At 39.2% G+C, this 27,438-nt stretch overlaps 1 protein-coding gene across 2 annotated transcripts in view; it reads right to left on the reverse strand.

Annotated features, from left to right (window-relative positions):
• The window catches only part of LOC143887765 (ion channel POLLUX-like protein, putative (DUF1012)), a 156,432-nt gene extending 129,416 nt beyond the window's left edge, over positions 1–27,016 (reverse strand). The window contains exons 1-4 of one of the 2 annotated variants that reach the window (XM_077391939.1): positions 26,707–27,016; positions 22,042–22,118; positions 21,151–21,305; positions 6,192–6,478 (exon numbers count right to left, since the gene is read on the reverse strand). In XM_077391939.1, the coding sequence (XP_077248054.1) occupies positions 6,192–6,478; positions 21,151–21,305; positions 22,042–22,118; positions 26,707–26,807 (620 nt within the window). In that variant the 5' untranslated portion in view covers positions 26,808–27,016. The remainder of the gene's footprint in view (positions 1–6,191; positions 6,479–21,150; positions 21,306–22,041; positions 22,119–26,706) is intronic. The other variant, XM_077391940.1, reaches the window with a different exon arrangement.
• Between the last annotated feature and the right edge of the window lie 422 nt (positions 27,017–27,438).

The raw sequence follows: 27,438 nt of genomic DNA on the forward strand, positions 1-27,438 counted from the left end.
CTATGGATCTAGAAATGGGTGCACTCCGATCGAACCAGACATGGGATCTTGTTCCTCTTTCTGATGGTGCTCGACCAGTGGGTTGTCGTTGGGTATTCTCCACCAAGTATTTATCTGATGGGGCAGTTAAAAGGTTGAAGGCCCATCTGGTTGCCAAGGGTTATACTCAAACCTTTGGGGTTGACTACCATGAGACATTCTCACCAGTTGCGAAGATTACTTCAGTTCGAGTGATACTCTCCATGACAGTTAATAATGGTTGGGCCCTACATGAGTTAGACGTCAAGAATGCTTTTTTACATGGTGACCTCCAGGAGGAGGTTTATATGGAGCAGCCTCCAGGGTATGCTGCTCAGGGGGAGATGTCCTCCTCTATTTGTCGCCTTAAGAAATCACTGTATGGCTTGAAACAATCTCCACGAGCATGGTTTGGTAGATTCGGTGAGGCAGTCATATGCTTTGGACTTAGACAGTGTGCAGTAGACCATTCAGTGTTTAGTCATCAATCTTCTGCAGGGTGCATTCTGTTGATTGTGTATGTTGATGACATCATCATTACAGGTAGTAAGTCAGGGGGAATTCAGAGATTGAAGACTTTCTTACAAAAAGAGTTTGCTACAAAGGACTTGGGCCGCCTCAGATACCTTCTTGGGATAGAGGTGGCATATTCCTCTCATGGGATATCTCTATCACAGAGAGAGTATGTGTTGGACTTACTGGGAGAAACAGGGAATCTTGGAGTAAAACACTAAAACATGTATCTGCTCCTATGGATCCCAATGTAAAGCTTATTCCAGAGGAAGGGGGTCTGTTGGAAGACCCTGGCAGGTATAGAAGACTAGTTAGTAAGCTCATATATCTCACTGTTACTCGCCCAGATATCTCTTATGCAGTTGGAGTAGTTCGCCAGTTTATGAGTGCTCCTCGTACCTCTCACTGAGCAGCAGTAGTTCAGATTCTCCCCTATTTGAAAGGGGCACCAGGGAAAGGATTGCTATTCAAGAAAAATGGACATGTCAGGGTGGAAGGATATTGTGATGCAGATTGGGCAGGATCTCCAGCAGATAGGAGATCAACCACGGGTTACTGCACCTTTGTTGGTGGCAATTTAGTGTCGTGGAAAAGTAAGAAACAAGAGGTAGTTTCGAAGTCCAGCGCCGAGGCAGAACACCGAGCTATGTCCCATACGAGTGGGGAGCTTCTTCTGTTACGTTCCCTCATGACAGAGATTGGTTTTTCCTCTTCTTCTCTAGCTCAGTTTTATTGTGATAATAAGGCTGCGATTCACATAGCCACCAATCCCGTCTTCCATGAGAGAACCAAGCACATAGAGGTTGATTGCCATTTTATTCGCCAGAGAATCCATAGGGGCGAGAGACATGTTTCCTTTACTCGATCTGTGGACCAGTTAGCAGATTTTTTCACCAAACCCTATATGGACGGAATTCAGGATGTAAATCGTAGCAATAATCAACAGTATGGCCATCCAAACGACAATGAGTGCAGTGATGGCCCCCACGGCCACGACCGCCACTATCTCTGACTCCCCCTGACTCACGAACACGGCCACGACCACGCCAACCACCATCACGGCCTCGTCCAAAGCGACCACCACCACGGCCTCGAACACCCCCGCCATATGATATATGGGCAGATCCATCAACTAGAGGTTCATCAAACTGTTGTACCGGCATACGCTGGACACGGGAGAAGGCCTCTGCAAGCGTGGGAAGTGAACCAGAACTAACCAGCTGCTGACAAAGCTGGAGATAGTTAGGGCCCAAAGAATCAAGAAACCAAACCACTCGCATCTCTTCCTGGCGCTTTTTGAGAACCTCAGGATCAACAGTAAAGGGCAACAAGTCAAGCTCTTGACAAAGTGCAAGATAATCACTATAGTGAGATCCTACAAGTTTGTCTCCTCGCTCAAGACTAAACCAATCTGAAAAATGATCACAGATACGAGTCAGATTATCCATGCCTGAATACATTGTCGCCACATGCTCCCAAATTTCCTTTGACGACTGCAGATACATCATGGACGTAGCGATATAGGGTGCCATAGAGCCCCATAGAAAGGAGCAAACCACAGCATCATCCTCACGCCACTGATCATATGTCGAGTCAGTGCAAATCGGAGGAGAGCGCTCAAGAAAATTGATTTTCCTACGGCCAAGTAGATAAGTGTAGACCGCCATCTTCCACGGGGGGTAATTTGTCCCATCCAGTCTTATTGAAGTCATCTGAAGGGGAGGCTCAATATAGGAATAGCTAGACTGAGCAATATACGATGAAGAACGGCCTTCATCAACCTTGAGGATAGTAAGTTGCTGCAGGGCTCCACAGAATCCATAACAATAGTCGAGAACCAGAACAACCAACAAGTATACGCCATCACCGCCGAAAAATAACAAAAAACTCCACAAGGCACTCAACAACCTACTGCAATGCCACAATAGCACTAACAATAAACACCACGAGGCAACAACACCTCAACCAACAAACACAAGAAGACTATCACCAACAATAACCACCACAGCACCCCCAAGACGAAACAACCAAAAAGAGGCCATAACACACGTAGCCACCCCTCCACAAGTAAATCACCACAACTGCGCCAACACAATCACCACCAATACATGCAACAGATGTACCATCCAACCTCATCAACCCACCACCAACAACAACTAAGGTGTTGACTTAGATCATGGATAACAGCACGAACCACGAATACCTACGCCCAAGAAACGACCAATCAATAATCTACGCCCAAGAAACAATCCGTCCAAATTAAGTCATGAGAAGCCTAAAAATAAAGAATTGGCATAAAAGGGTCGTGGGTAGACAAAAGAATACGGCCACGACACAGAAAGAGGGGTAAGAGGAGGAGAGGCACCAATATGCAAGATGGGACGTGGGTGGGAGGATAGGGAAGGATGGAGTGTGGATATACGGTTGGGGTGGGGGGTTATACGGCGAGGGGGTGGGGCGTATACGGCTGGGTAGGAGGTTACAGCACAAAAAAAATTGTATTTGGTATTACGGATGGGGTAGGGGTATTACAGCACAAAATAAAAAATAAAAAAAGGGGTATTACGGCACATAAAAGAGGTTGGTATGGAGGGTTACAACATGCAGGGACGTTTACGGCAAGGTATGGAGGTTAGGTTTATGGTTAGGGTTGAGTTAGGATTTTGGGCCTAGTGGTATGATTCTTGATTTGGGTTCAGATAGATTAGGGTTAGGATTTTGAAGATGAAGAAATAGGATTCATCCACCTGGCTCTAATACCATGTTAGATGTTAGATTTAGAAGAGAAATAAGATGGGAACGAGAGGGTTCGAGAGAATCGTATGTGGGAGAGAGTGAATGCCCTAAACATTCTCCCCCCATACGTAATATAAATATATATATTTAAAAGACGATAATGCCCCTACATTGGCGTCAATACATTTAACAGTATATAAAGACATCCGGCAGGGGCAAGAAGCAATGGCAATCAAGGAGGGACGAAATCAAAAAGTTCCACCTCTGCTCTCAGCACCACTTCCCTAGCTAATCTATCTGCCACCATGTTTGTCGACCTCCTGATATAAAAAAAGGGGGGGGCCAGTGCACGAGGCTCCCGCCATTGCGAGGTCTGGGAGGGCCAGATGTATGCAGCCTTACCCCTGTTTTGTCAACCTCCTGATATGAATGAAAGAAATATTAGCTTCTCCTACCCAATCATGAATCTCATAAAAAACTGAGCGAATCGCCAAGGATACAAGTGCGAGCCTCTAAGCCATCTAATCACGTTAAGCGAATCCTCTTCAACCACCACTTTGTTGAGGTCAAAAGTATCAAGGAATTTTATTCCTTGATGAATAGCACGAACTTCTACTTCATTAGTATCCGCTATACCAATGGGACCGGAAAATGACTACGTCAAAACTCCAAGATCATCCCTAAAGACACCCCCAATTCCAGAGGGTCCGGGATTCCCCATGCTACACCCATCAAAGTTCAGCTTAAGATATCAAGGCGTGGGCAGCTCTCAGGTTTGGAATGGGCTTGGACTCCCAAGGAGAATCATTGCAAATCTCCTTCCATCCATATCAAAGATCATGCGTTGAAACAAACCTGAAAGAAGTGATACATCTCACCCAAGAGATAGTAATTGCAATGAACTTTTTGGATAGGAAAAGTGATCTCTTTGATAAGGCTTTGAAAATGCAAGCATTACGTTATTTCCGTAATAGCCAAATCATAGCTAGAAGGGAGAGATTCCCAAGGATCCCCTTTCTTTTTCCAAGGGACCAGAGACCAACTAGCCAACACATCAATTAGCTTATTAGGAAAGACCTAAGAGATTCCAAATCTAGATAAAATACAGCTCCACACCTATCTAACAACTCTACAGTGCAGGAATAGATGATCCACCGATTCCCCTGCCGTTATGTAGAGGGAGAATGATCAATAATCAACATCTCCCGGTCCCAAAGAAAGTAAACCGTCTGAATTCTATCACGCACTGCCACCCAAAAAAATGTGCATACTCTGGGCGGAGCTTGGATGTCCCAAACTTTGGCAATAATGGAAGAAGAAGGGCAAGATTCAAGATTATTGTAGAAAGATTTAACAGAAAAATCCATGTTCGAGTTCCAGATCCAAACCCTTTTGTCCGACCCCAAAAGTTTAATATAACACGCTTCTAGAGAACCCAAAAATCTACCCACCATCTCAAGTTCCCAATCAAAAAAATTCCTTTTAAAGATAGGCTTCCAAATCACCTGATTATCTCTGCGCTCAAAATATTCACAAACCAAGGCCTACTTAGACAAGGCCAAAGAGAACAGGTCTGGTAAATTTTCTATTAAGGGAAAGGGAGAACACCACTTATCCGACCAAGATCTGATCCGGTTCCCAGCATAAACTCTGAAACCCAAACACTTTCTTGGAATTTTTGATTAAATCACATCAAGTCAAGCCATAAAGTCACCCCCGGCTTTCTGAAAATATCCTTGTACTCCCAATGCCCAATCGCTGAACCATACTTACTCTCAATCACTTTAGCCCACAGTTGAGATTCCTCCTACCAAAACGGCATAGCCACTTGCCAAGGAGAGATTGATTTACTTCCCTTAATTTTCTGATATTAAGGCCGCCGGCCTTGATGGATTTACAAACTTCTTTCCAACAAACCAAGGGGATCCCCCGTTTTTCATCTCCCCCCTCCCCCCCCCCCCCCCCCCCCCACAAAAAAAAAAAAAAAGTCTCCTTTGAATTTTTCCATCCTGTTAATTACCGATATGGGGCACTTAAATAAGGACAAATGGGGATATTAGACAAGACCGCCTTAATTTAAGTCATCCTTCCCCCTGGAAACTAGATTCCGCTTCCAAGAATCCAGCCTTCTTTCTATTCTCTCAACAATAGGGTCCCAACTGAATTTTTTAGGTCTCCCCACACCAAGGGGAAGACCTAATTTATGATTATATTCGTAAATTTTGTAAATGTATGATTATATTCTCTTTTGAATATTTTGTAAGGAACTTCATGATGGATAATTAGAGATCTTTCTTTGTACAAAGGATATAATTGACGGCAAAAATCTGAAGTGTTTTGGAGAGAAAAGGTGAGTCAGCAAATAACATATCCACTTAAAATTATAGAAAATGTTTTGCATGTTTTGCAGAAAATTTCCTATCAATATCGTAGCAAGGTTAATAAGTTAGAAATGTAAAGATCAGGTAGAAATTAATGAGGAACCTACAATGTCATGGAGTGTAGTATTTATGGAAATGTCACGCATGATATAAAAAGCCTTTGATCTGATTATTGAAGTTGCATTGATTCAAAGATATGAGGAATCATAATCTGATAATCCACAAGACAGTGAAAGATCATCTAGAAACTAGGATAGCACAAATGGCCGACAGATGGCCCCAATTACAGGGATAGGATGGAGGCTCTGTTCATTTTCCATTTCAAAATACCTAATGGTGATATAGTGATATATTCAGTCGGTAGTGCTTCCACAATACAAGAGATGCAAAAAGGGAAACTTTCTCATAAACGAATCCAATTTTTTTAGATAAAAGGAGATACCATATTGATGCATTACCATTTAATTGAATAAGAAAAAGAATGGCACCAACTACACATTTAACAAAAGTGTAAAAACCCCAATGAACTTCATATACACTTACGTTGCTAAATTGCGTTCAAGTTGTATGTTGAATAAATAAAGTAACCGTGCAAAGCTCCATCTAACATCTTGAAATGATGGAAAGGATACGTCCAATTGAAGAGGCAAAGGTTTATTCACAGAATTAGATATAGAAGCGAAAGGCAGGCTTGTACCACCAAAAGCTCCAAGAACATATGGAATCAACTTCTGAACTGTCCTTATCAATGAATGCATGGGATTTAGCCATGGAAATCTGAATACGAAATAAGACAATATAGATCCTATATAGAGTCCAGCTTGGCAGCCCTGTGGTATTGTTGAAGAACATGAAAAGACGAGGCTATCAGTGGGATGAACTATGAATTCTTGCCACTAACTATAAAACATGGATTACCATAATAAGGTTGTTATCTATATGTCTATTCTCCTAATTACAATATACAAGTGTTGATTGAAATCATTGTAGAAGATTTACGTATACAAATAGCTACATATGAGTTTCACAATGAGTAAGAAAATAAGCATGGTAGTCCAAGAAAACAAGAAGAATGATGTTAAATGACTTCACTAATAATAACACAATGAGAAATGTTAGAGGTGGCAGGGGCTGAGTTTGGAATTTGCTTTTGTCAAGAAATATTGATTGAAAAGCAAGTGGTGCCAACGGATTTATAAGGTGATACACAGGCCAATGTATAATGTAGGCACGGACCCCAACCCACCCAATTACAAGGCAAATTTAAAGCTCGTTTAGCCTGTCGAACCACACATTGCTACCCCTACAATATGCAGGCAAAACATCACAGTTAAAAGCAGTGTGTATTCCTAGTGTGTAAGACACAATACGGACAGTGAAAATAATGATGAGAAAAAAAAACAATGACGAAAATACCTTAAGAAATAACAAAGATTCAAGAGTAACCTCCATATTGCAGCAATAAGCACTTAATTTACATCTTGAATTCAGCCTTTACTGAATCAGCACTTGTTTTTCCAAGATATGTATGTCACTCAAATTAATCCAAAACCACTACTTACGTAGAATGCGGAAGAATATACTTCTACAAAAACAAATCTCTTGAACTCAAGGAGCTAAAAAACCAACATGAATTTCTTTTAGGAAGAATAAAATATTTCTACAGTTTGTTGATGCTCCCTCATTCTGTACTAAATTTGATTAATGTAATTTCCAGGGGGTTAAGGCAAAACATAATAAAACATTGCATGCAATTTTCGGTCACAAACAGAACAAGTTTTACAAAGAAGTTTAATTCCCAAAATGTTCTTGGTGTTTCTCCTCTTAGTTTGGTAATTAAATTAAGATGTAGCAACATACTTACCTACATGAGAAAAGAATATACTCACAACCAAGTCACTCATAAAGGTGTTGAAACGAGTCACCTTACCAAACCCTACACCAAATGCCTTAACACAAATGACACTCATGTGGCAGCTCCCTAGTTGACACAACAGATAGACATTAAATAAGAGACTGGTAGTCGCTACTTTGATGTAAGAGCCAGGACTGATTTCCCCCCACACAAAAATTCTTCATGACGCACAAATATTCAATCCGATGGCAAAATCAATAGGATACTCTGGTATTGATTCTATGATAGTTGCTTCTGTGTATCTTGATTTGCTAAACTCTAGATTTCTTGGAGGAGAAAAAAGACAACAATTCAATACAGTGAAAATATAACTGATAGATCTCGAATCTCCCAAAAATAGGATCAAATTTGATGTGTAGCCAACGACAAGATGAGATGCAAGAAACACAAGCACATACAGCAAGAAACACAAGATACGGGGTTTGGCAAAGTTCCTACATCCACTGGAGAAGAGAGTTTCACTATAAATATTAGGGTTAGAAACTCTCTTTTCTACATTTTCTCTCAGCCAAGAAAACGTCAAAAATTTATATCACGCTTAACCCTGAAACCCAATATCAGCTCGACCAGTGTCACCGTCACACACAATAGTCCAACCGGGTGATGAATCACTTGCTAGAATACAAGAGATGTGCACAACAAATGATCCCATTGCTCCACTTGTTCTCTTGAGAATATATGAGTAATCAACTTGTCCAATGTTCGTCTTTTACTATCCTAACGAAAGAAAAAGCTTGAGAGTTGAGTGTCCAGAACACACAACTTATCTTGCATTTCAAGTGTACTTGTACCCATTAGTTTTCAAGTCAAAAAATAAAAATGTACAAAAATTACAATGAAAGCTTCATGCATACAGTTTGTACACTCACGTAACATAGAGAATCATCATCTTTGAAGAACCATGTAAAGTTGTAAACCCTATATTCATGTTTCACAAATCAAGTGCTCTATAATTTTGAGAAAATCAAAGGTATCAAAAGGATATCAATAAAAAATTTAAAAAAGATTTGGCCTCAGTCAAAAATGAAATTCCGGTGGAAATTTAGGTGGCAATTTCAGTTTCGGTGGAAATTTCAGCTGAAATTTTTAAATTTCGGTTTCAGTTTCGGTTTTAAATTTCGGTCCCGGACGAATTGGATATAAGCCAAGCATTCTACCTTGGCATTTTTAAAAATGAAGGGAAAAAACACTACCTTCTTTTAGTTGACTAATTGCATCCTTTAGTGCCTTTTTCAAGGGTAACATAACATACACTGAAGAAGAATAAAAGCAGAGAAGGAAAATCAAAGTGGAAAGAGAATGTTTGAGAGAGGAGAAAGTAAGGGAGAATTCAGAAATGGCCGATCCTCCTCCACGATTTTCCACTATATTACAAACTTCTATATAGTTACAATACAATAATGATACCAATAAGTAACTGTTAGAATATGTCAGATCCACCCTTGGATTAGGTGTAGATCTCACCGTTAGATCTTCTTGTGGGAGATTAGGCAAGTTGGTTAATGAGGCAATCCACTAGAATAGGGAGCTAGATTTAATTAGTAAGTATATTAGATTAGAATATTCCATCATTATTCTAATCTCTTTCTATGTTTATCATGTATGTGCTCAAATAAGCACACCTTAAGCTCTATTGTAAATCATCCAAGATTAGTGAAAATCTCCAAAATTCTTCATGGTATCAAAGCAAGAAGATCCAATCCGGGCCTAACCACAACAGTGTTGATTTCGTTCTCCGGCGGACGGCCGCTATAGCCGTCGGCCGTCCGCCCAGTCTCGTTCGATCTCAATGATTTTTCTTTAACTTTAATTCAACCATTGTTTTATTTCTTTATTTTATCCTGCACCCCAAAACACCATCAGCCCTTGTTGACCTCAACAATTCTTCTTTGAATCCCAAACCCAGAAGAGCATGCCCACCTATTCTCTATCTTAGAGGGCCAAGTGTTGCAAAAAAAAAAAAGAAAAAAAAAAGAGAAAACAATTGATAGGACTGCCTCTCATGGCATGATCTCTTACTTCAAGTCCATCTTTCCCCGCCACCATCGTTGCAAACCCTCAATTTTTTATTTTTTTTGAGAAATGATGATATGAGGCATGTGAAAAGAGAAGGGGATGGAAATCATTTAGATGCTAAAAAAATATGCAACTTCCCACAAAAATGAGTGGGTTTGATGGCTGATATTTTCACTCACAGCTTTTATGCAATAAACCTTGATTTGGTGATGGCACCCCCTTCCATTATCATTTACCTTTTTCCAATCCATATGATTTTGATGGTGGCACCTATTCCAATTCCAATTCCTTTTCTTTTTCTACTTCCCTCTTGCCTTATCATATGCGAAAAATGCATACCCCCATATTTGATATGCACAGATTCTCTTGATAAAAAATAAAAAAAATTCCTTCCAATGTTCCAAATTTTCTTTTGCAAAGTTTCGTATTTGCCGCAAGCCATTAATTGCCACCAATCTCTTATTTTTTTCTCTTCTTTGTTGCCCATTCTGGCATTTGTCCATGGTCCGACATTAGTCCATCGTGACCCATTTCTTGCCCATTCCGGCATTGGTCCATAAGGACCCATTTCTTGCCCATTTCGGCATTAGTCCATAGTGACCCATTTCTTGCCCATTCTGGCAATCTTGCCCATTCTGGCATTGGTTCATAGTGACCCCTTTCTTGCCAATTCTGGCATCGGTCCATAGTGACCCCTTTCTTGCCAATTCTGGCATCGGTCCATAGTGACCAACCATTTCTTGCCCATTCCGGCATCAGTCCATAGTGACCCACCCTTTTCTTGCCCATTCCGGCATCGGTCCATAGTGACCCACCATTTCTTGCCCATTCCGGCATTGGTCCGTAGTGACTCATTATTACTCGCCCATCGAGGCTTGAGTCTTCTCTAAGATCTATGATCCATTGGCTTTTATAAGCCTTCTCGGAGGCATATCAACAAGCGGCGTTTCATCAACAACATCAGGATATTATAACATCAAGGGATATTCATCATCAAAATTCGTCAGCGTACTTAAATCATAGGATTCTATTTTCCTATGGGAATTTCAAGTGGAGGTTTTTATTTTTCATATTGGGGATTTTTATTGTAATCAAACGTATATCGATTTTCAATCCATATACGTTTGAGGGGGCATGTTAGAATATGTCAGATCCACCGTTGGATTAGGTGTAGATCTCACCATTAGATCTTCTTGTGGGAGATTAGGCAAGTTGGTTAATGAGGCAATCCACTAGAATAGGGAGCTAGATTTAATTAGTAAGTATATTAGATTAGAATATTCCATCATTATTCTAATCTCTTTCTATGTTTATCATGTATGTGCTCAATATAAGCACACCTTGAGCTCTATTGTAAATCATCCAAGATTAGTGAAAATCTCCAAAATTCTTCAATAACAAATTATAAAATCCCAAAATATCCTCATGTATATGAGACAAACTAAGTCATACAAAAAATCCGTAACACTACCCTTCAAGTTGGGATAAAGATATTCTTAGTCCCTAACCAGTAAACGATGTTCTTGAAAATGGCACGACCCAATAGTCTAGTAGACATCAGACAACTATCCCATTTTGGTCAAAAAATATAGGTAATTGTTTTAGTAAAAACTAATCATGTTGTTACCCTCTCCTTAATAAAGTGACAATCAACTTCTATATTTCCTCTGCTTGAATGAATTGGTTAGATGTTACATAAATTGCACTGAGTTTATCATAATAAAAGGGAATACATGGCTCAAGAATTTGGGAGATGTAACCTCATATGCATCAAAGGAACCAAAGTAGCAGAATTAAGATCAAACCAAGAAGAAAGAAGAGGCTGATCTGTGTCCACGGTCCCAAAATCCGGTCTAACTCTATATGAATTCCATGGGCCTCACATGCATATGAATCGAAACTTTGTGCGGATGATCATCATCAAGTAAACCGCTTAGGGTTCGAATTTGATGCGAAACGGGTCAAATTTTCTATGGTTTTGGTGCTAAAACTTTCATTGCTATTGCTTTCTTTTTAATTAGGACTTCTTAGGGTATACCCTATTTCCCTTCCTCTAGAACTTTATCTTCGTCTTAGATCCGTTGTTTTTTTTTCTATTTTTATACTAATTGCATTAACCACCATCTCAATGAGGAAGATGATCCTCACGACTATAATGACTAGCCAAAGAGCAAAATGAGAAGACCCGCAAGTAATTCATCTTAGATGCTCGGAATGACGAAAATAAGAAAACATTTGAATGGCAAAAGAAAAAAATTAGAGAATTAGAATTTGGCACATTTCATAAACGGAGATGTAAAATTGACTTTACAGGAAAATGACTATGGGGCACACAATGCCTTGACCAGCAATGGGTTCGAGGAAGCCATCAATAAGAGTGACAAAAGCATGAGAATTTGACAGACCAGGGGAAAGAAAAGAAGCCAACTCATCAGTCATGAGGTCAGAAGCACCTAAATCAATAATCTAAGGGGAAGCACAGTTAGAGACAAGTACGAAAACATTACCCATATGAGCCATTGTAGCTAGGGGTGTTCATTATTCGGTTAAAACAGAATAACCGAACCGAACCGAATTGGTTTGGTCGGTTCGGTTTTTATTCTTTTCGGTTTGGTTTCAGTTTTTTTTTTTTTGAAATTCGGTTATCCGGTTTCGGTTCGGTTTTCTCAACAAAAAAAAAATCGGTTAACCGAATAACCGAAATAATGGATGAAAACCATTTTTTTTTTCCAAAAAAAGTGTGCTATATGTGCACTCCGTGGGATGATCAAAACCGTCCATTTGATTGATCACAACTTAATAAGGTTGTGCTCAAAAAGTCATTTTGATCGGATGATCCTAGCCCTCCGATCCAAACCAAGATTTTACTTTTTTCCCTGTTTTCCTCCCACAACCGAATTTTTAATCGGTTCAGTTTCGGTTCGGTTTCTCATAAATTCGGTTTCGGTTTCGGTTCGAATTTAGGGAAACAGAAATAAATTCGGTTTTAAGTTTTCAGTTTTTTCGGTTCGGTTTTAACCGAATATGCACCCCTAATTGTAGCAAAGGATTAGGAAGGAAAAGTGACAGATGACTGAGAAATCTAGCAAAATTTCATAATCTTCCTGAGAGAGTGTGACAGAACCATGATCAGGGGGTGCCAGTAGTTGAGTCTCGATACAGCCACGTTGGGAAGTATAGTCTCCATCCACTAAATAGGGCACCTGATTAGTGCAGGCAGGCTTTCCAAATTTATCCCAACATTTATTAGATGACTGATTTGTTACACTTCATATCACCCTGTCCACATCCATTAGTAAACCCCCCCACCCACCCACTTTGTTACACTTCATATCACCCTGTCCATATCCATTAGAACCCCCTCACCAACCATCCCCACCCCCCCCACCCCCCCACCCATGCACGACGCCACCGACCTTACTAATAGCATAGTTTTAATTTTCCACAGAAACATAAACAAAATAATCGAAATATTTACATTTTCCTCCCCACTGAAATGCATACCGAAACTGAAACACATATTGAAACTAAAAAATTATATTAGCAATATATTATACCAAATGTATACTTACATGAATTGCATGTGAAATGTGATGTATAAGCTATGTATAAATATTTATATGAATTACATGTGAAATTTGTATGTATAGAATTATCCGACACACGCAATAGTGCAAGTGACTAGCAAGGTTTTAAATTTCGGTTTCAGCTTCGGTAGCCATGGAAACGGAAACATTTAGGCTTTGGTTGGAAATTTCGGTGGAAATCTTGTAAATCAAGGAAACATATGCAAATAATAGGATTTAAAGATGAAATTTAAGGAGATGCTAGAATAAGCGCAAAGACGCACCTAGAAACCATCACATAAACAAGAAAACTATCCATAATGGGTTTTATTTTATTTTTATTTTTTTTGTATGATACTATCCATAATGGTTTAAAAACAATGAACGCCCGGTGACATGCATTGTCGTGCATGTCTGAAAATTTAGTGCATGCCAAATTTCAAATGTAATTCATATAAATACATGCACCACATTTTGCATGCTATTCATATAAATATAATTGTGTAACATATATACAAATATAATATACCACGATTACAGTTTTATACACATTTCGGTTATTTCAGTTTCGGTTTTGGTGTGATGGAAACGGACACATTTCAGACATTTTGTGTCGGTTTCATTGGAAATTTAAAACCAAGGTCACTAGATGTTTGGTGTTTTTAAACTATTATGGGTGGTATTTTTGCTCAAGTGATAGTTTTTTAATGTGTATTTGTGTTTTATTCTAGCACTTCCTGGATGTGCTTCCATATGTTTCCATGATTTTCAGAACTTCCATCTGAAAGCAATATGTCACAACTTGAATGCATATAGAAATCGGAACCTGGAACCTTGACTGACAGAGGATTTTGAATATGGGGAGAGCCAATCGTTGAAGATGGGAATAGTGACAATTCAAGGAAGGGAGCTTGTTGCTAGCCAAGACTTCTCCAAGTAAAGAATTGAATTAAGGACCAAATCCAAAGAGAAATTTCGTAACCTTAAATTCCTCTACTGCCATTTAAGGTTTCATGATCAGCGGTGGACGTTCAATTCTTCCCACATACAACCAAACCATCGTAATATTCACTAAGGATTAAGTTCCCTTGTTGAAACAAGAAGATATTTTCAAAAAGCTCATAAACATGGGAGATATTTGCATCTGATGTGTATGTTTGTCCCAAGTTGCTTTAGTTGTCGACGAATGTGACATTGGCACTGACTTGTGGCTTCATAGAATTCCACACTCATGTCATGATTTGGGAGTTCTCATGGAGAAATAGACCCGGCAAAATGTGACCCGTACCAGCGGGTACACCCGGCCCGTATCAAAATTTGCGGGTATGGGTAGCATTTTTTTCACCCGTGAAAAAATGACCAGCGAGTGGGCTGGGTCGGGCGCTGGTGCCCGCGGGTTACCCGCAACACTAGGGTTAGGTTTTTATCATCGTTTTTTACTTTTTTTCACAAATTATCGATTCATTTTTTTTTCTTCTATTTTCTCTCCTTCCACTCGAGTTGAGCAGCCACGAAACCCTAAACCTCCCGAGATAGCATTCCCTCTCCCATCGCCAACCACCACCGCCTGCCGACCACCGGCCACCACGTCTCCCACCACCATCTCTCGATTTTTTAGGGTTTTTGGGCTGCAAAGAAGAGGGAAAAAATCCAAGAGAGGAGAAGCAGAGGGAGAGGAGTCTTCATCCAACTGAAATCCGATTTTTTTGGTAAGATTTGGTTGATATTTTGTTAGTTTGTTGATAGAGATTTTTTTTTCCATTCAAGTCTCACCTGATTATGACATTTTTTGAATATTCCAGTCATCCAACCATTCAAATTTTCAATTGAGTGTGCCAATTGCCTATGTTATTTTCCCCTTCACTAAGATTACTTCTAGATGAACTTTGAATCACCAAATGATAAGCTCCTGTTATATGGCTTGTTCTTAGCATTGTAAATTCATTAGCAGTGTTAACCCAGAAGTTGAACTTTAATGTTCTTAAAATGGGTCAATTCCCATTTTCCCATTTTCAAAATGGTTCAATTCCCATTTTCAATCTCAACTGTTTATACGCAGGCTGTGTTCCTATCTATCTATCAATGCATTTCAGTAGTTTTGTGCCTTAAAAGTCAGTGATATTCAAAGAGTTAGGGGTCTGTATTGTGAAAATGTTATAACCTTTTCAAGTCTCAAATAATTGAACACATGTTTACATGAGCCTCAAGAAATTGAATATGAGGGAAAACCTTATTAAGAGATTGAACTCTTACCACATGAGAGTGAGAAACGTCACCTTATTCTTCCTTCTCCAATGGATGCGATCAGTTTTTGTCTTCACAATCTTTCCATGGTTCAGTTTTTTTTTTCAACATTTACTAATCCATCCCATACAAGATTCCAGACATCCAACCATCCAAAATTTTCAATTGAGTGTGCCAATTGCCTAATGCTATTTTCCCCTTCACTAAGATTACTTCTAGATGCACTCTCTGAATCACCAAATGATATGCCCCTGTTGTATGGCTTGTTGTTCTTAGCATTGTAAATTCATCAATATGGTAAACCCAGAAGTTGTACTCTAGTGTTCTTAGACTTAGGCAATTGGCACGCTCAATTCTAGTCATCCAACCATTCAACTGTGCATTGAGTTTTTTTGTGTTTTTAGGATGCTTTCCAGCTTTCTAAATCTATTTTGACCATGCTTTGATTTTTTTGTTTTTGGGTGATTAGAGAGGACGAGGGAGAGAGAGAGAAGGAATAGAGCAACACAAGAGCTCAAGGAGGGTTTTAAGTTTTTGGAGAAGAGGAGAGATCCGGTTATCCCTATCTCCGTCCAAGCACCGCATTGGCAAACCCATCACCTCCTCCACCATACCCTGGCAGGCATAGCTTCCTAATTCCTTGAATTTTTTTTTCAATTTCTTGCATTATTAGTGTGATTTCAGATATATGTTTTAGATTTGTGTGACTGTGTGTGATTGTGTGTGAGTCGTGATTGTCACTGTGTGTGGCTGTGTGTAAGAAGGTTTTTATTATAGGTTTCTATATGTGATTTGTTTTTATAAATTTCTAATAGGATATTCAAATTCAATGGAATCAGTGAACACGAATCTTACTGTCGATGTGGACAATTTGCCCAGTGATGATGATGTTGATTGTAATGTGACTAACACTGAAAATCCTCCGGGTAGTGAGACTCTTACAAAGAAAAAAGCAGCTATTTGGGATGACTATGAGATATATAAGGATTCTTCTGACAAAGAAAGGGCGAAGTGCAAGTGGTGCAAAGAAGTAACTTATGCCATAGGGAGTAATAGTCATGGTCCACAAATTTGAGAAAACATCTTACGAAATGTAAAAAATACAAAAGGACAAACATGGAAGTAGACTAAATGCTCTTTGATCAAGGGATGAAATTGCGTAAGTTAAAAGTTTGCCAAGAGACTTACCATGAGAAAATGGCAATTTCCATAATGAAGCATAACTACTCATTCTCAATAGTTAAACATGAAGGCACAAGGGATGTTCATAGTTATTTAAACCCAGGTGTCAAACCATATTCTAGAAACACGGCGAAAGCTGATTGTTTGAAGATATATAAGAGGGAAAAAGAAAAGCTTAAGCTTGCTTTAGGTAAAGTTGATGGGAGGATTTGCTTTACTTCGGATGTATGGTCAATTGGTCATCCATTACATAAGATGGGTATATTTGTCTTACGACGCACTTTGTTGATGAGGATTGGCATTTCCATAGTTTAATTTTTAATTTTTATCACATTCCTCCACACGCGGATTTTTTTTGTCGGAGAAAATTTTTCAATTCTTGAAGGAGTGGGGAATTGAAAAAAAAAAGTATTTTCTCTTACATTAGATAATGCTTCTAGCTGTGACAATCTGCAAGACATATTAAAGAATCAACTTCGTGTTCAAAATTCTTTGTTATGTGGTGGCGAGTTTTTTTACGTGCGATGTTCCGCACATATCTTGAACCTCATTGTTCAAGATGGATTGAAAGTTGCTATGTTGCGATACAAAAGATTAGAGAACTTGATTTAGCGGCTCTTTCCAAAAGGCGTGTATGTAAAAGGATCTGAGGGTAGGTTAAGGAAGTTTGCAGAGTGTTGTGCACAAGTTGGTATTGTAACCTCAATGGGTTTGCGCATGGATGTTCCCACTCGATGGAACTCTACTTTCTTTATGTTTGAGTGTGCCATCAAATTTCGTACTGCGTTTGTCCATTATGATCTTGTTGAAATGGGTTATGATTATTGTCCATCGGAAGAGGAGTGGGAAAGGGGGGTGAAAATTGCCAAATTCTTGAAACCATTTGCGGACATGATTAATCTTGTATCCGGTTCCGAGTATCCAACGGCAAACTTGCACTTTATATGTGTGTGGCGAATTCAGTTGCGTCTACTTGAGGAGATGATGTGTGAAGATGAAGTTATTAGTGCTATGGCCTAAAATATGTACCCAAAGTTTGAGAAATATTGGGATTCTTATAGCACTGTTCTAGCTATGGCGGATGTTCTTGATTCTCGGTACAAGTTTGAATTTGTGAAATTTTGCTATGATAAGATCGATTCAAATTCGGCGAATGAAAAGGTGTCAGTTCTCAGACGGTCTTTATTTTCACTTTTTCAAGAATATGTTGATTAATATTCCATGTACGATAAAGATACCACTTCGGTTGGGACTAGTGGCACTTATTCCGTTACCGATGATATTTGTGTAAGTTACATAATTCTTGTCGTATTACATTATTTTTTTGAGGTTTTAATTTTTTTGTACTTAAAATATAATTTGCAATGATGTAGGAATATGAACATTATAGAAAATGACGAAATGTCACCAAGAAGTCGGAATTGGACCTTTACTTGGAGGAGCCGGACTTTGATCCAAAAACACATCAAGTTTTGGATATTCTAAAGTATTGGAGAAGCAATCGTTCTAGGTATCCCATACTATGCAAGATAGCACGTGATATCATAAGCATACCAATAACCACGGTTGCTTCCCAGTCGGCGTTTAGCATTGGAGCTAAAGTACTCACAAAATATCGAAGCACGCTTAGTCCGGATAATGCACAATCTGTGATTTGCTCTCGGAATTGGTTATTTGGTTATTTGGTTATGAAGTTCAAAGTAAGTTCTAACATTTACTTTATAATAACACAACATTTAGTCACTTTATAATAACATTTACTTCATTATTTACATTTGTAAATGTAGGTGAAGGTCCGAGTGATGATCAACTAATGGAGAAACTTTCCAATCATGGCACTTCGGAAACACGAGACCCCTCCATTGTGGATGGTAAAATTTTCCAACCATGGTGTTTATGTTTAAACAATCATGTTGTTTATGAACAATTATAAGTTATTCTAACTCTAATTTTTTTTATTTTAATAGGAAATGAAGTTTGAAGGCTTGTATAACTCAAGTCAAGGATGGCTTGAAGACTTTGAACAATTGTGATGGTGTTTTGTTTAAATAATTATGTTGTTTATGAACAATTCAGTTGTCTAGCCATTTTGTTTTACTTTTGGTACATTCCTAGTTGGATATGAAGCTTTCACGGAAGCTTTCAGTTGGTACATTCTTAGTTGGTACATTACTTTTGGTACATTCCTACTTTCAGTTGGTACATTACTTTTGGGACATTCCTAGTTGGCACATTCAGTTGTTTAGCCATAAAAAATGACTATTTTTTCCAGTAGAGTACCCACGGAGTTCCATGAAAGCTTCTGTTGGAAAAAAAATATTTCAGTTCCGTGAAAGCTTCCGTTGCAAAAAAAAATAAGGTGAAAAATATAAATTCAAATTCGGCGGGTTACCCGCGGGTTTACCCAACCTGCACGGGTTGGGTCTAGGTACATGAAAAACCTACCCGTAGAATCGCGGGTATTTTTTACCCGTACCCGCAGGTACCGTACCTGCACAGGTCGTACCCGTACCCTCGCGGGTTACCCGTTTGCCGGGCCTATGGAGAAACCCATCATACTTAGAGTTGCACTTAGGTGGTCCAGCATTAGATAGAAAGTTTTTCCTCCTGCACACAGGGCAACTTTGATTGATTGGACCTACTGTAGGTATTCGGCCTATTAGCTTTACAGTATGAGAATAAGGTGGGCAGTTCCATGGAAGATAGTTTGCAATCAGTTATGAGAATAAGACACGATAACAACTCACTATGCAAACGTTAAGAGCAGAAAGAATATCAACGGAAGAGGAAGGAGGCAAACAGTTGAGAACAATTCCAGTAGCAGAATTACAGTGGAATAATAGCCAGCACGTAGTAAAATGAACTATCACAGAATCAGTTCTTAACCGGGAAGAGAAAGAAAGCATCCAGCACCAAAAAAAATTGGAGTTACAGCAGTTCGCACAAACAGTCCATCAACAGTCCATGACGTCAACAATCCATTAATAGTGTGCAAAACAGTAATCAGCAGGCCACTAATATATCCACAAACAGTCCATATGAGTGTACAACAGTCCACCAATCCAATCATTAATCCCAGCATAATAGTCCATTACTAGTCCATGAACAGTCCACCTCGACAAGCCGTAACGGTCCTATGCATGTGCCGAAAATGGGTTTTGGTGAGTGGTGAGGGAGGTGGATGAGCAAGTGTATTCATAACCCATCTTTCTCTATGCTGGAGAACAACAATGCAGTGGCTTTTTTCAGAGTTCGAAGGGGCCCAGGCAAGGGGATCCTCAACCCCCTCTTCTCTTTAGTATGATGAGAGAGGGATTGAGTAGTCTTCCTAGATCGGAGTGGAAAGGGGGCTTCTGAGAGGTGTGAGACAAGGGGAGAGTGTGCTGTATATTGCACCTCCAATTTGCAATCGATACCCTACTCTTTTGTAGAGATTTCATTTCCAGAGTAGATAATATGAAACACACTAAGATGGTTTCAGGTGGTTTTCGGAGTTGGCATGAGCGTAACCGAAAATGTGATGCCCAGTATAAATCTTCCTAAGGTGAGGATGGAGACTTTAGATGGCTACTTGATTGCAAGGTGGAAAGGCTTCCAATGACTTATCTAGGTCTTCCTTTGGGAGTAGGAATTTCGTCAAAGTTGTTGTGAACTCTGATTATTGATAGGATTAAGAATAAGTTGGTAGGGTGGAAACGAACATTCCTGTCTATTGATAGGATTGAGAATAAGTTGGTGGGGTGGAAACGAACATTCTCGCCTTTTGATGGTAGATTTTTTTCTGTCTTCCCTAACAAATATACTGACATATTTCATGTCTATATTCTCAACTCTGAAGCAATATCTAAGAGGATTAAGAAGTTGCAAAGAGATATACTATGGGAACAGAGGAACTTAGAAATTCAAACATTTGGTGAGACGGGAAGAGATTTTCAGATCAATGGAAGATGGAGGTATGGGCACTTTGGGTAATTTGGCAATCTATATATTATGGTAGAGAGAATTACCTTCCTAGGAGGAGGGAAAAGTTCTGAGGATAAGTTGTTAGGAAGTGTTCTTTGTGCCAAGCTCTTCCAAGTCTCAATAGGATAGTGAGGGATACAAGTGAAAATTTTTGCATTTTAGCACAATATTGCAGCAAATGCCTATTCATTGTCAATCATAGTGCAAGATACCCTGGTAATCAAAACAGTGTTGTATTGATTTTTTTTTTTTCTACTGCAATCTACCAAGGAAAGAGCAGAGGTTTTAATTTCTAAGTAGTTTTGAGAGTTAAAAAGCTGACAGCAAATGTCTCTCTTCATTGTAAATCATACATGATACATCTATTTCACTAAAAGAATGCGATATTTCAGTATTTGTGCAGGTTCAATTAATTTCTTCGTAAAATTTTCCTCATTCATATGAGCAAATTTTTCTTCTTAAGCCTCCTAGGACCATCACAAAAGATTTTGAAAGTAAAATCACTTCGCAGTAACGTTAAGTATAAACCCAAAATAACATTGAATGCATAAATCTGCCAATGTACGAATAGATTATAAAATCAATTCTGACAATATTAAGCACAAAAGCAGTGTACATTTTGAGATATCCACAATGGATGTGCCATTTGAGAATGCTTCCATCCCTGAAGTCTACACCTTGAGTTCGCATAGGACTTGGAATCCAAGACATTAGAAGATGTAGGAGTATCTACGATATCACCTGCCTTTTGAGGATTAGCCTCTTGCCTTCCTGAGAAGAAATAACCCTAGATCATCAGAATAATATGCAATAATAAGGGAAGATACAATGTCTACCTCCCTTTCTTGTGCAGCTACCTTAGCTTACAAAATAAAGTTTGGAGCTTCATATGCATATAGAATCTAGGGTGGTTTTGCACAACCAAAGAAAGGTTGTTCCGGTACCATGTGAAAAGCCTTAAGATCTAATCCACCAGAAATGAATAAATCACTTCAATTCATCTAGAGTATACTATATACAAAGTAAGGATCATTAAAAGATAAGTGGACAGCGCATCCAGCTACTAACCTTCATCGAAATATAAACAAAAAAGCAATAAAAATAGAATACGAATTTCAAATAAATCGTTGGCAACTGTTGATCTTCATAATTTGATCAATAAAAAGTTAGGGATTTCATCCAGTAATTTACAAGTTGAATGATCAGTAACATGACAATTTTTATTTTTTCAGGACTTATTATGTCATTTGCATGGAGCTTTTATAACAAAAATAAGTACTCATTTTAGCTTCATTTTTAGGTAGGAAGCAATCTCGGGTAGCTGTGACTTTTTTACGATGCTGACTGATATCATGTACGGAATTTGATGTTATTTAGTCTTGAACAATTGAATATCATAGCTCAGGTCTAACAATCTAACTAAGTAAATGAAGCTTGCTTTATGGTAGAAGACGTCACTACAACAAAAAAATCTACATTCTCAAAAGTAGACATAGTTTAAACTCACCATCACTATCTCCCAACGAAAAATGAGTATGCACCCTCTTAGATTGGATCCACCAACACTGGAATGGCATAAATTTCCTGGAAGGCAGGGTATCTTCTCAATATCAAAATATCTAAGCATCTAAAGTTCCAGAGAAATTCAGGACACATTGCAGTACTAATAAAATTTTCAAAATAAGATTCCTTTATTTTTTCCTATCACTTTTTTCAACGACAGATTTAGTCAACAATAAACTCATATCAATGTTACAGTGTGTTATATAATGCATACATTTTTTAATTGCCATCCCACAATATCCTCATGTCTAAGAAAACCATCAAACTATAAATGTCAAAGCTTATTATAGGAAGAGATGCCCATTTTGTATAGGGGCTTATTATGGGATTTATTAGAAAATTTTGGGGGTCTCGTTTGGAATTCAGGATATGGGATGAGATGCCCCATTTTAGAAAAGGATTTTGTTTCTCATTTTGCTGGTTTCCCTTGTGTTTCTTCTTTTATTAATAAGAGTTTTTTCAAAACAAAATATATCAATGTTTATTATGAAATGATCAACAAAGTCAGAAGATTCTACTCAATCTATAATATATCAATGCTTATTATGAAATGATCAACGAAGTCAGAAGATTCTACTCAATCTATAACTCCTTTAGGCATTTTTGGTTTCTCCCTGTTCTTTTTCATCTTTGACAAAAATGCGCAAAGTTAAAGGTCCTTTAAAAATCTATATGTTTATCTTAGTTATCACTCAACAGAAATGTTAGAAGAGCGGTGTAAATTACATACCCGACTAGGAGTATTCTTGTCTTGTCACATGACACATGTATAATACATCTTCTGAGAAAAAGATGATACTTCACTCCCTCTCTTTTTCTCTCCCACTTCTCATCTTTCTCTTTCTCCCATGGAATTCCAAATACCTCGAACATGGTATCAAAGCCATAGGTTCTGATTCCTAGGGCCTTAGGTACTGTCGAAGGATTGAAACAACACAAAACAGAAAAAACAAAAAACGGGATTTCAAAAATCCAGTTTTTGGGTTTCTGTTAGGAGCCGCCGCCCCCTCTCTCTTTCCTTAGAACCGCCGCCACTCCATCCCCCCCTCCCCTCGCCTTCCCCCCCCCCCCCCCTCCTTTTGTGTCCCCACCTCCATCCTTTGTTTGCCACTGCCCCCCACCCAACCCCACACAAACCTGAAACCCAGTTTTGGGTTTCTGTTGCCCCCCAAGGGGTTTGGTTACAGCTCCCATCCGTCTTTCCAGGTTTGTTGTGGTACTCCGCTGCTCGTGTCGCTTGGCTGATCTCTCTTTGTTTGAGGCTCTTCCTTGCATGTGGTGTGCGTCGATGGGACTCGGATTGATGTATGCTCCGCTCCCTCTGGCTATGTGATTTACATATGCCTCTTCACATATGTTTCTCGCCTGATCTATCATTTGTTGTGGTCGACGGTGCTGTGGTTTGGTTCAATAGGTTTTTGGTGATTGGTTGAGTAGATTGTATTTAGGGCTCTCTCATCGGGTTCATCTCCTATGGATATCCCAACATTCAGATGACTTCTATTAAGCAGGATGGATCAAACTATCTGTCCTGGTGTATAGCGGTTGAAGCCTTCCTTGTTGCACATGGAAAGATTTAATTTATTGAACGCGATCCCTCCACCAACTGATGATAAGTCCTATGCCAAGTGGAGACAAGAAGATTCAGTGATCTGTACTCTTCTATAGAATAGTATGGAGCCGAAAGTGGATGGTCTGATGATGTACCTCAAGTCCTCTAAGGACATCTGGTAGCGAACTGAGACTCTTTATTCGGGTGTCAACGGTATGACCGCTCAATTTGGAGGAGACCATAGTAGTCGTGGTGGTAGATCCGGTCGTGGCAGAGGTCGTAGTGGTCATGGAGGTGGTCATGACTCAAGGGAGGTCGTGATTCTAGAGGCCGTGGATCGCGTTTTTGCACTCATTGTGGTCTAGAGGGTCACTCTGTCGACTTTTGTTATGATCTACATCCGAAGTTGAGGTAATCCAGATATGCCAACTATGCCTCCGTTACTGTGGTTGAGACTTGAGAGCTCCACACATTCCTCCTCTGCCCAGATCGAGCCTAGTCATTCCTTGGTAGTAACCTGTGCCGAGTATGATATCTTTTTACGATCCAAGGACAAAGGCAAGCAACCGACTGCCACTCTAGCTCAACAAGCTAGCTCTCCATCTTGTTTCCTTACTAGTTCTACCTCTTCACTCATTGATTCCGGAGCCTCCAACCACATGACTGGTAAATCAGATTTGCTTTCTTCCTTCCAGTCCTACTCTTCATCAAGTCTCATGGTAACCTTGCCTGATGAGACTATATCTCTGATTACAAGATTTAGTGTAGCTTCCCCTCATCCAAGTCCTTCCTTATCTTTTGTGCTTTGTGTTCCTCAGTTTCCATTTAATTTGCTTTCTGTCAGCCAGCTTACTAAACATCTTCATTGTTCTGTGACCTTTTCCCTTCCTATTGCGTTTTTCAAGATTTGCAAACTAGGAGGATTGGTTCGGGTCGTAAGGTCGATGGGCTATATATTATCTCGACAATGGCAGTACTAGTGAAGCATTGCAGAGTTCGGCTGACAGTTTTCAGTGGCATTGCCGCCTGGGCCACCGCTTAATGGAGAAGCTTTAGCATTCTGCCGCCGTCTCTAGTCCAGTTAGTCAATTTCAGTGTGAGTCCTGTCAGATAGGTAAATACCATAAAGTGTCATTTCTTTCTAGAGTTGTTAATCGTGTCTCTCGTCCTTTTGAGTAGTTCATTCCGATGTTTAGAGTCCTTGTCGGACTACATCCTTGTTTGGCTTTAAGTATTTCATTGTATTTGTGGAAGATTATTCAAGGATGACTTGGCTATTTTTAATAAAGAATCATTTGAAATCTAAATCTGCTTTTCGTACATTTTATTCTGAAATTTATAATCAGTATCATTGTTTTCTTGAATATTTGTACACTGATAATGCCTATGAATATTTTCAGCATGTGATGGGTTTCAGACTTTTTTTTAGAGTCACGGTATCCTTCATCAGTCCTCTTGTGCCTACACCTCTCAGCAAAATGGTATAGCCGAGAAGAAACTTAAATACCTTCTAGATATGGCTCACACCCTCATATTCAAGATGAGGGTGCTTAAGCCTCATTGGGGGTGATGCTGTCCTTATTGCCTGCTTCTTGGCCAACCGTCTCCCTTCTTTCGTCTTGCATAATCATACCCCATTCTCTGTTTTACACTCCTTTGGGAATCCATTTCCACTTCTTCCACGAGTCTTTGGATGCGTATGCTTTGTTCAAAATTTGTCCCTTGGTTTGGACAAATTGGATCCTCATGTTGAGAAGTGTGTTTTCCTTAGTTACTTCCGTACCCAGTAGGGGTATAGGTGTTATAGTCCTCGCTTGAGGAAGACATATGTTTCTGCGGATGTTAGTTTCTTTGAGACTACACCTTCCTTCTCTGATTCCACAAGCATATCTCCTACAGGACACTGGACCGCCTCTACCTCTTTCATTTACGTCTATGGATCCTTCCTCTTCTCTCCAGTAGGTGTGCACTCGTGGCCCTCGGCGGATTGCGCAGACTAATGATCATACGAGCCCTCTACCTGACCATCCGCATCCCCAGTCTGACAAATCCACATCATGTCCTCGGGTAACTGATGTTCCTTCCATTCATGTTGATTCTCCTGTTGCATCTCGCACTTGACCACGTATTGTAGCCCATCCAAACTATGATGTTGTTTCCTGCGGTTGGATTTCTCCTGGTATCATATATTCCTATTTGCCTTGTCTTCGGTTACTTTGCCTCGATCTGTTGCAGATGCCTTAGCCTCCGGCCCCCCAGGTTGGCACGCTGCAATGGATGCTAAGATGGCTACACTACACTCAAATGGTACTTGGCAGTTGTTTCCACTTCCTCTTGGTGCTCAGCCTGTTGGATGTCGTTGGATGTTCTCAGTTAAATACCTACCAGATGGGACGGTTGAACATTTGTAGGCTACCTCAACAAAATTTAACTCGTACACTGTGTCAAACATGAAAAGTACAAACTTTCAATAAATTAAAACTCCTACATTAAAAGCGACCTGCTAATAAAAATTTAAAAAGAAAAAGAAAAATCAATTTTCCATTCCTTTTGAATTCTGAAAATCTAACAGTAACAAACTCGCAGATAAACATATGTTATAGAAACTGAAAGCACTAAATCAAACACAATGCCGTTAAATTTATTCCTTAAGACTACCTTAATAAAAGTAAACTCGTACACTGCATTGCACATGAAAAAGTATGAACTTCCCATAACTTAAAACTCCTTCATTGAATGCAATCAGATAATAAAATAATATTAAAAAAGAAAAAGCAAAAGCAAGTTTCCATTTGAATTCTGAAATTTTAATGTAAAAGTAAGATTGCGTTATGAAATCATAAGCATGTGATTGAACAAATTAAACACGAGAAAATATCAGATCATAAGCAGTAACAAAATCACGGAGAACCGAATGTTATAGAAACCTAAAGCGCGTAATCGGACACAATGCCATCAAATTTCGATTTCATTCAGATTTCATGTTCATCAAACCAACTCAAACAAGCTTATCATTACGAAATTCAAAGAGTAAAAGAACAAAAAGAAAAGAAACACCTCTTGAATGAATAAGAAGAAGAAGAAGTAAGTTTGGATCTCGAAATCCGAGGGGAATTCCATGAAGGCAAGCAAGAGATCTGGAACTGAACACTAATCATCTCTTCTCAGCACTCTGTTTCTGATTTTTTTTTTCCTTCTCACCAAAGAGAGGAAATAGAGTGAATCTAGGTTTGGATTCAGGAATTCCTGATCATTTCTTATGAGAAATATGGTGACCGTAGATAGACCATAAAAACGTGCAAGAAAGAGATAAAAACGTCATTTTATTTCCTCTGGCGTGTCCTCTCGTCTTTGAGGACCACAAAAACCGAAAAAGCGTCTCTCCTTGTTTTCTGATCGTACTTTTTTTCTATACTCTGGTAATAACCCCTTGTTTTGGAGAAAACTAGAAACTGCCACTCCCTAAAAGAGAGAGGCACGTAAGAAGGCCTCCTCCTTTGAAGGGAATAAAACTTGGCCTCAGATCCATTCGGAGGAAGTTCCTCGTATTATATGCGATTAGAGGGTACTGGAGGAACTTGGGTATTAGATGCGATTAGAGCGTAATGGAGGAACTTCCTCCGGTGCTATCGAATTTATCCCTGAGATTTTATAGGGTGTAAGCCTTTATAGTCCCGTATTATTTTTAAAGTACTGTACGGACTATATCATAGGATAATCCATACCGTCCATGTAATGGAGCACAGCGTAAATAGGTTGTGCCCAAAAAAATAAACATTTCAATAGGAT

Source organism: Tasmannia lanceolata, unplaced genomic scaffold (assembly GCF_043159265.1).
Source record: "Tasmannia lanceolata isolate RefF3 unplaced genomic scaffold, GAP_Taslan_0.1 ptg000012l, whole genome shotgun sequence".
NCBI classification, from domain to species: domain Eukaryota; kingdom Viridiplantae; phylum Streptophyta; class Magnoliopsida; order Canellales; family Winteraceae; genus Tasmannia; species Tasmannia lanceolata.